Below are 11,065 nucleotides of genomic sequence, written 5' to 3' on the forward strand. Positions count from 1 at the left end.
CGTCTATAATATACATGAACCGTGCGAAAAATGATTTCTAAGGTTTTAAATTAAATTAGAAAATAAAATATTAAGAAGCCTTTTAAAATTCAAACAAAAGTTAATTATTCAATAGGTAGATATTATACGGGTTACGGGTAGAGTTTTCTATTTCGTTACGCGTTTCCATCAAAATGGAATGCCGACAATATAAAAAAAATAAAAACAAGTTTCGTGCAGCAATTAATTCTGTGGACTGCGTCTACTTATATCATTGAACACATTACTATAGTTACTACCAAGTTACTTTGTATGTTACTAACATTTTTAACTATTAATACAATGCGCAGTTATTAGTGCACATTAATTCTTCAACTATACACAATGAAATAATACATTGATTGAGGATATATATATATATTTTTTTTTTGAAATTGTTGATATATCTATATCAAAATTTGAACTAGTAGTTTTTAAGTTTTACAACTTAGTGTACTAAGAATAATATTTCCATAGTAATGACAACGGGTTAAGTAAATATGGAGGTCTACATGATTTTAAAATATTCGTAATTAGTAATTACTATTGATTTCTCAATAAAAATATTTTTAAGCACAAAAATAGTATATCTAGTATTACATAATATAATAATATGTATAAATGATTTTCAAGGATTATTAGGTATCCTTAGTATAAACATTTTAATACTCAGAAACTATCACCTAAAGTACCATTTAGATACAAAATTTCTAAGAAAATTATCCACTAAATAATTTTCAGTAAAAAAAGGGTGGGCTCTCATTTGAAAAACTTAAGTTTGTATAGCCACATGACATTTCTTAAGCAGCACCAAAAATATCAATAATTTGAAAATGTGATCTTTAAGTGTAGGCACTCAAAATTATAAAAATCAGAATTTGAATAAATGTACTATTAAAGATATAAATTCAACCCAATTTATTTCTTTTGTCATGCATTAAAAATTATCTTGTACCTATGTATATATTTTTATTATTATAAAGTGTCCTGACACGTCATCTCAATTATTGATAAAATTAATTACATTTTTAACAGTTTATAATTGATAAATTATTACAATTATTTACAAAAAAATAAGGAATTTACATTGATAAATATAATGTATTAAATTAATGATGTTGAAGATAGGGCATCGTGAGAATGACCGCGCTTGAGTCGCTAGAGAGTAGGCTTGTCACTGAGTTTGATATTTTCGCACTTTTTGCATAGTTTAGTTTGCCAAAAATATTGATACTGAGTATTTTTTATGTGCATCTTGTATATACATTCGTGTAGATTTGATAAAAATATTTCCTTTTAATACTTTTTATAAAATAAGGGAGTCTACCCTTCTCCTCGATCATCACACGTTAATATTATGTAACATATAATGCTAGTATATTAATCATATGTAACATTCTTTTGTAAGTTTTATTATTATACAACTGTTAATCTCGTTCTACGAGACGGTTTTTCAACCAGAATGTCAAATACGAACTTCAAGTTTCATGTAGGTACCTATATATTACATACGGGACCACTCTTCACATCGAGTAAAATATTTTCTCCGCTGATGAAATACTATTTTTATATGCTGCCTTTAATCTGGCCCTATTATTAGTTATAACTATTATAGTCAACTAATAATCCTTCGAATGTAATATTGTATTATATTATTATATAGGTATTACTGTATTACAAGTTAGAACGCGCCCATTAATATCGCCATTATTACTATCAATCATTAGTTATTATATAGTTTATAACTATTAGGTACCTATTATTAATTATTATGGTAGTAAATATTTTACGTGACTACAACAGCTGCAGGAAATGGCACTATTAATAATTATTAATTCCTGTAGACTGTAGCAACGTCTGTCTGTATGACGTCTCTCTGATATAAAATATATCTAATGATATTCCAAAAATATAAAGTATAAGCTATTTAAGCTAATACTTTGTTATTATAATACCTATTACACAAGCACAAATAAAATTAAAAAATAAATGTCGAGACAAGCTACTACAATACAAGTATTATCCTCCATAAATAATTGAAAAATTATACTTTTCTAGATATTTAATAAAGTAATTATTATTAAAATTTTGTAGTATAAAAAAAAATCACAATACTTACACCACAAAATAAGACAATACTTCCTAGTTACTTAGTAATTATGTTACATTTCACGGAGTGGACTGTGGTTAGGAGCGGATTGTACAACCTATTTTTTATTTTTTGCATAGCTATTTATCTACTAGGACGGACGAACGTCACAAGCTAATGCTCGAAATTATTTTGATTTAAATTGTTATCAATGATATAATTAATAAAGATTTTTATTATTATTTCATTGGTTTAGACTACCTTCTTAGTTTTTTTAATAGTTAGTTTATAATCCATCCCTAATACATATAATATCACATTATCACGCTTGTTATCAGTCTAGTGCAGTAGTGCACAGGTATGTATCTAGTATCTACAATCATTTTTTCTATTATTAAATATACATATGTATTAGTGTTGGCATGCGTCCGAATCACGAATTAAGATACTATCACATGCAGACGATAATTATTTTTATTTCCTGTTTCAACCTGTAATAGGTATTGTTATCAATATTGGAATTTGAATAGTATAAAAATGACTTTTTTTAAATGACTGAATGTATGCGATGGAGTTGGTCAAATTGAATGAATATGATTATTTAAAATCTACATTCACTTACGTAGTAACATGTTATATTATATAGGTACTTAGAATTTAAATAATACAAAGTGGATGGGAGGAGCAGTGTGGGTCTTTGCCCCAATCGAGTCTATGTTTAATAATTTTAAAATAACCATTAGGAACGCGGTTTTTAAATTACTGGATTGAGTTCCTCTACCTGTTTGATTTTTCTCAATTCGAGCTCTGTTCGCGGTATAATAACACGTACACTTTGCCATGTGCTTACAGAACAGCGTGTTCTTCGGACCATGCGTGGCTTGCCCGATGATGTTGCTGGCGTCGTTCGGTCTGGGCTACGATGAGGACGAGATCCCCGGTCTCATACGGCTGGGCATGAATTTCAGTTACCTGCGATACGGCGTCGAGGGACTAGTCATGGCCGTGTACGGCAACGGCCGCGGTCGGCTGGAGTGTCCCAAGACCGAGGACTACTGCGATCTCCGAGACCCGTCGGCGCTGTTTAAGATGGTCGGTATGTCCGAGGTGACGTACTGGGGATCGATGAGCGCCCTTTGCGGCATGTTTCTCGCGTTCAAGGTGGCGTCGTACGTGATGCTCCGACGGAGGCTCAGCACCAAACCGTCGCTGCTGCTCAAACTCGGTTTCGTCGGCCGTTTCATCAAGGCCAACTTTAACATTCCTCGCTAAGGAACCTATATATATATAACTCTATCATAATATTTATATACATATATATATATAGGTAGTATGTACATATTATAACGATTATGACTTCAATATAAGATGCGACGGTAATACGTGTATATAGAACGCCACTTCACTGCAAGTCATAATATAAATACCAAACAGCATTTGTGATATACTTTTACTTTACAATAACTATTATACAGTAAAAATTAATAATAAAATCTATGTTTATATACGTCATCGTTGTCCTAATAATAAGGTATGTATAATATGATATACGATTTGTCAACTAATTACGTAGTGATATACCACGTATCTATTATATTATATTATGTATAAATACGCGATAATGGGGAAAAGGAATGACCGATTTATAAGCGTGTAATATTTATATAGAAATAATTTTTTGGAATTTAAATAAAATTATTTTTTTATTAATTGAAACTGTATATATTATTATGTAACTAATAATATTATCGTAATATTCATAATACGAATGTTATACACATATCTATACAGGGTGATTCAACAAGCATGCTCACCCCCTTTTTTCTTTATAATAATGCAGTTATTCAAAATTTGATTTTTAGAATCTTTAAATATAGGTACGCGCAAAGATCATATTTTCAAATTCTTGAGATTTTTTGTACCACTTAAGATGTGTCCTTTAGCGACTTGTAACTTATGTTTTTCAGTTGAGAACCCCAAGTTTTTACTGTAAACTATTTAGCACATATTTTTTTTAAGAATTTTGATGTATTAAAATTAAAATTTTAATGATAAGTTTTTGAGTTATTTAACTTTGTGATCTAAAGATAAAAGGTCCATGGTTTAGGTTTATAAGATATGACGTGGTCTACAGTGGATTTGAAAATATTTGTATTTTTAATTCGTTTATATTTAAATTTAAAGGACCTGAGTATCATAAATACTAATTTCAATAGTAGATACGTGTATTTTATATTTTTGTAAAAAAATTTTTAAGGATTATTATCCTTAGTATAAAAATTTTAATAACTAAGAAACTATTCATTCAGATTTTTAATTAGGTGACTACATCATTACGTCAAATTTTTTAAAGAAATATTCTACTAAATAATTTACGGTAAAAAATGGGGGTACTCGCGTTTGAAAAACAAAATTTTGTATCGCCACAGGACACTCCTTAGGTAGTACAAAAAATCTCAAAAATGTTAAAATATGATCTTTAAGTACCTACCTATACTTTAAAATTCCAAAAATTAGAATTTGAATAAATTCATTATTAAAGAAAAAATGGGGGGGGGGGTAAGCTGTATATTATACCAAATGTCCCCGAAAACAGGACGCACACACTGCACATAAAAATGATGTTATTGCGAGTGCAAAAAATACAAAAGTTGAAAATGTTAAGTTAAGAATTTTATAATCCAATGCCTATAGGTATTTTTAGTCTCATGTGCTGTCCCGTACATACGATTTAAAAGTATGTATCGAATACTAAGTAGATAAATATAATATAACTGAGCAGACGTGTACGTGTAGGTACTCTGCTTTTGTGGAAGTGCGGTATACAACATTTGTCTTAGGGTCATGTTGTACACCAGTCCAGTTGATTCTAGAGATTATCTAAACTTGGTTTAATAATTGAAATTAGTTCAAAATTTGCCATGGTGTTCAATGACAATGGCAGCTTAAACTAACACGGATATAGTTAAGCTAGATTTATCAGAGCGGTCAAAGGATTACACATCACTTCAATGTTTAAACTTATAGAATTATATGAGCAGCAGACTTTCATGATATATCAACAGGTAAGTACTCTTACACGTCTGACGTAGGTACTCAGTTGCAGAGCAGTGACAAGACGGTAATTTATAATAGTTATGCTTAGATGGACGTTCAAAAAAAAAAAAAATTAAAAAATAACCAACTCTGCTACACTACAGAGTGAGTCTATTACATTGTAATAAGACTATAATATATATTACCATGTAGGTATATAGTAGAACCTTAACGTGCGCGTGCATAATTAATGTATACTTTGTAACAATGCTTATTCATGGTTTAAGATTACTATCGGATGGTTTTGCTGCAGATGCTTTAGTCTCCGGCATATTTTACAATTCATAAAGTTTATTAATGATTAAAACGTTCTGACTTATAATTTATCCGTGTGAGAGTTTGCCGACACTAAATATATATAATAGCGTAGGTACGATGATTATGGTCGATTCAAATCGGTCAGAAGATAATTTTTCATCAATTTTAATGCGTGCGAAAACAAAGAAATCCTATTGTTGATTGATCATAATAATATTTAATTCATTATTACCGTGCAAAATTGTATAATTGTAAATTTGTAACCTAAGGTAGGTACGTTTAAATGAACTAAATTATGATCAACTATTCTAAAGGGCAATAAAGTACCTACTTGTATATTTTTTAGTAGGTGTCACGTACCTAGTCAAATTTTTTTACTTATATCAACTATAATAGTATCAAGCTATTTGAGTTAAATACCTGCTATTAATTTAAAAATAACAATTTTGAATATTTTATTGAATTTGTGGTGTAGAAGAAGATGTTTGAGTCCCTATAAAAATCTTATTTAGATTATATAACTCAGAATTGATAGATAACAATAGATAAAACTATAAATAGATACTCGTACTTCAATAAAAAAACCTTCTAAATTTTTATATCGGCATATCGCACAATAATTAGTATCTACTTACATCCTGACTAATACATTGTTTGAAATAAAATTTTTAAATTACTTATATTTGATTAAGCGATGATCATAAATCTTTAACTGCAGCTAAAATAATTAATAATTATATTCAAAATTATCGCTCGACGACCGACGTCAAATTTAATCCTGGTCTTTAAATAAATTCTAAATATAATATATTATAATAGAAATAATCAGCAGACACCGGCTGTAGATGAATTTATTCAAATAATATAATACCTATGTAAATAAGAAACACCTTTCTACCTATATAGTGTGATATTCATATTCAATTTTACGTCAAGCTATTTGGTAACAATCGCTGAATTCATTAAGTGCATTCTGAACATCATGTAATATATATATATATATATATATATTATACTACCTAGGGCCTAGGCATATACATCAATCGCAATTACATAACTTGAACTGTCAGTGTAATCACCTCAACCGCAGTTTGTTTGACGTTCATATATCATTATTCCTTCACTCTTGGAGAGAGATTTTAAAGCAACTGTGAGTTGTGACACTATAAAATATAATACTATGTACATAACAAAAGTACGAGCAACAAGCACGATGACCTTATGTTTTTATAGGGTGTAGAAAGGTTAGAATGTTTCACGGACTGTCGATGTCGAATCACTAGTATGAGTCCTAACCTACAACAGTCACTACGGCTGTACTATATACCTAGAAAAACTAATAGTCAATTGTCAAAAAAAAAAAAAAAAAAACAACAGAAGAAAATATCGTCTGCATGATGTACAATATATGGTAAGTGTCGGGTTCACCTCATCATTGAATAAATCACACAGTAATGGATGGTGTTAAATTTGTATATTATGATAAATCAATGTAAAAATATACTGGATGATTCTTTTACCATTAAACACTCGTTATTTCAAAAAGTAGTTATTACTATTTTGAAAAGAAAACATTTTGCATGATTAATATTTGTTAAAACATGGGTAACACTTAAAAAATGTCTATATTTTTTACTATTATTTATTCTAATTTTTTAAATATTAATTTACAGCATACAGTTTCAATTTCATATTCCAAAGCATAGTATTTCTACATACAGATTGAATTCAGGATGATTAGATTATGAGTTATAAGTATTTAAAGGTCAGATAATCAGAGTGTAGTGGTACACAGTTACTCTGTAAAATGTTGGTTTACTACTTCACTTATCTAAACTCATCCAAAGTTTGATTTTTAAGTGTCGAAATTACCAAGAAAAAATTTATAAACATGAAATAAAAACTGTATATAATAATTCAAAAAATTATAAACCAAAAAAAAAATAACACTACAGGTACTTGGTTATATTAATATGATTTATGTTATAAATTTTTTTTGTGTTTGGGTAGGTAGTGCACATGCACTTGTGCACCTATACACAAGCCGCCACTGGTTATTAGAGCACAATGGCGATTGAGACTATGAGAACTATGAGTTAAATAAGTGGTGTATTCATACATGCCTGTCTGGTGTTATTTGAACAAAACATGTTTTTAAATATGACTTAAGTAACTGATCAAGAATAATCAAATCATATAAACTAATTTATTTATAATATATATCCTCATAACACTCCAATAAATCTGATGAAAACTATATTTCATTGTAAATATCCTCAAAATGGCAACAACAAAATTAAAATATTTTTTAATATAAAAATTGTATAATACATTACTGTGTACATAGTATACAAATTACATAGTGGTCAATAATGTGATAACTATTTTTAAGTAGTATTTTGATGGAAGCTCCATTATTCTACTACATAAGAAGTATATGTTATCATGAACACCATGTATGTAAAAATATATACAAAAATTAACTTATATTTAAATACATCATTATTATCCAAAACGGAATTATTTTTAAATTATAAAACAGATCATATATCATAATTATTTAAAAATGGAAGATCAAATAGATAAAGTTCTATGTCTAGGTGCTTTTTTTGTAAGGTTATTAAAATCTTTGCTATCAACACTGTCTATCTCTTTATCCTTTAGCATTGCTATTAAATCGTTTTCTTTTGTATAATTTATTTTGGATTTGTTATCATATGATAATTGAGTATTTTGAGTAGGACTTGGATGAAATAAATTGATATTGAAATTAACATTTGGTAATTGAGGAAGTTGAGTAGTAGTATTTTGTGATGATGTCGTTGGAAGAAAACCGTTGTTAATCCTTTTATTTGTCATATATTGGTTATTGCTGGTTGTTGATTCTGAACCAATTGTAGAATCCCCAAATCCAAATAAGTATTTCATGTTTAAACTTCGACCAACTAACAATGCACTTGATAAAAAAATTGTTTTGATGATTATAATAATAACGATAGGAATCAAAATCATTTGAGCCCAATATGGTATATCCTCTAAAAAATAACAGTGATAATATTTTTATTAACATAATATCAACATAATAGTCTAAGGATAAACTTTAAATCAAAAAATTTTTGTAAAAGATTTATTTCTCGTGGAAATAATAAAAGATAAATAGAAAATATATCTTGAATGGAATATTTCTTACTTAAAACTGATTTATTGAACACATATATAGATTCTCCTAAGGCTTCTATTGGTTTCATCATCATTTTACTAACCATTTCAGCAAATATGTCAGTTAAAGCAATAGAATATTTAGGATCCAAAAAAATCGCTTCTTTGTACTTCTTGCACTCATCTAGATAAATAAATGTAAAAATACAATTTAATTAGAATAACATGAAAAATAAAAGAAGATATTACCTAAATTGTTGGGTTGAAACCAAGAAAAAGGAGACCAGCCTCTCTTTGCTTGACATTGAGAAGGCATGTACTCTAAATGAACTCTGCGATTTATTTCGGCTTTCTGTAATTACAAAACAAACAAAAACAGTGTTAACATAGGTGAAGTGTAATGCATTTTTACGGGGAGACTTTAGCCAACAATGTTTCGGTTAGGTTAGGCCCTTAGTCTCCCTTCCATCCTACACCTATAACTCTAAGCTATACAATTATCAATAAAGCTTACACATTGATTATTATTATTTTAATATTCTAATAATTACTTATTTAATACCTACTATTAATTTACAGTGAATGTCTTTACTTAAGAAATTTAATGTATTTATAAATCAATAAACAATAAAACGCTAATTTTCTTACCGTATACATGGTGTACCAGGTTGAAGCAAATGCAAGTGAAAACATAATAAATAAACCAAACGTTAGACTGAAAACATGATGAATTTTTTTAAAAGCAATATACAGTATAACAATTGAGCCAAAACCAACTGAAATCCAATACAGCACGTCTTGGTTAATCTGAAACAGTGATTAAAGTTTGATATTAATTAAAGTATTGCCCAGCCATCTTGTAATATTTAAAATCATTCTTCTTTAATTACATTTAGTGGTATATACTACTCCATAAGGATACAAATACAACCAACTAGCTAGTATAACAGCAGGCAATACCTTTTTTTAGACATAATATACTTTTACATATACTTGTGTATAAGTATGATTAGGGCATGTGATAAATGGAGAAGAAAAATATAAATATAAAATAAATAGTAGAATAGTACAGTTTGATGCTCGATTGATTTAATGTCAAGTCTTGGTAAAGGGTAATATAAGAGACAAAATATGGTGCATTTATGAATTTGAGGCATCAACATTGTACATTAAAATAACTATCAATAAACTATTTGCCATGAAACGACGATCTATTTGTTTATCTACTAATCTGTAATCAAATAAATGTTTTCTATACTTATTAAAAAGTATTTATAATGACATGTTAAATGACATTATGTTTAGTATTTACCTAATCAACTATAAAAATGTCTAATCATAAGTAACAAATTGAATGAATAAAAAGAACAGTTAGATACCAGATCATGTATTTTTAAACTGCTTTCTTCTTGAGTGGAGTTCATTTTCACTGGAGTAAATAAGCCTCTTAAAATTCGATCAATTTCTGTATAATCTATATCCTTTTTATTGACCATGTGTTTTATAAGTTCAAAATCTTGAACACTAAGGGTCACTGATGTATACAACTTCAGCTCTTTATTTTTACCATTGTTTGACAGTTGATCAATGTTCTAAAAAGAAACCACAATATCAAATAGAATACAACACTGTTCACATGCAAGTCTTTGAAGTATATTAAGTACAGATAAATAATAAATATACACACTTACATCTGTTAGCCCAGTGTTCATTAACAGTATATTGATAAATCTTAAAAGGAAAACTGTACAACGGTCATTTTGAACAGGATTATCAGTTATTGTTTTTGGTGTAGGATTTTTCATTGATTTAGACAACCTATCGTAGTTGAGCATATCTAACGGATCGACGAATTCGTTTGCTAAACATTTTAGGGTATACTCACTAGATAAACACAAAACCAAAACGGTGATAGAAATAACTCTCATTGTAATTTATACTGTTTACACATTAATAATAATAAAGAAAACGACACAATCCATAACTACTCACTACCTAACTAGTAACTAACTAAGTATCAACTACTGTAAAGTAACTTAAAAATAAAAAATATAAAATACTGCAGGTTATGTATGTTAGGTAACAAAACAAACAAACAATAACATTGTCTCAAAAGTTAAAATTACTATTTAAGATAGTTTGATTGCTTAACGATCTATGATAAGATATCATAGGATATTAATCCCGATGCCGATACTAGCGTTTTTAGTGGACTATTCTCTTTACACTACTACTTTCAGTTTTCACTAGTGTTACTTTTTCATTTTATTAATGTCTACTATACAACTAATTATCAAATATTTTAAGTAAACAATAAAATAAACATTCATTATTAACTGACTTTTAATTGTAAACAATTTTAACAAATTTTAATTTATCATCGGTACCACTTGTTATAGTGTTGGTAACTGGAAAGTTACTTTTGGAAAGTAGTTTACGTTACTT

At 28.4% G+C, this 11,065-nt stretch overlaps 2 protein-coding genes across 2 annotated transcripts in view; one reads left to right on the top strand and one right to left on the bottom strand.

Annotated features, from left to right (window-relative positions):
• Positions 1–3,817, top strand: part of LOC107166229 (ATP-binding cassette subfamily G member 4-like) — a 30,835-nt gene extending 27,018 nt beyond the window's left edge. Inside the window, exon 11 of the mRNA XM_015514801.2 lies at positions 2,960–3,817. Within this exon, the coding sequence (XP_015370287.2) occupies positions 2,960–3,379 (420 nt within the window). The 3' untranslated portion in view covers positions 3,380–3,817. The remainder of the gene's footprint in view (positions 1–2,959) is intronic.
• Positions 3,818–7,700: 3,883 nt separating this feature from the next.
• Positions 7,701–10,744, bottom strand: LOC107166224 (uncharacterized). Its single transcript, XM_015514796.2, has 6 exons — positions 10,312–10,744; positions 10,000–10,212; positions 9,269–9,427; positions 8,870–8,972; positions 8,652–8,804; positions 7,701–8,496 (listed from the first exon to the last, which is right to left on the bottom strand). Exons 1-6 carry the CDS (start codon positions 10,546–10,548, stop codon positions 8,036–8,038), a joined length of 1,326 nt encoding a protein of 441 aa, XP_015370282.2. The 5' UTR covers positions 10,549–10,744; the 3' UTR covers positions 7,701–8,035.
• Positions 10,745–11,065: the final 321 nt, after the last annotated feature.

The sequence above is a fragment of the Diuraphis noxia genome, unplaced genomic scaffold, assembly GCF_037042655.1.
Source record: "Diuraphis noxia isolate RWA-SAM2 unplaced genomic scaffold, SU_Dnox_SAM2 contig0002, whole genome shotgun sequence".
Lineage (NCBI taxonomy): Eukaryota > Metazoa > Arthropoda > Insecta > Hemiptera > Aphididae > Diuraphis > Diuraphis noxia.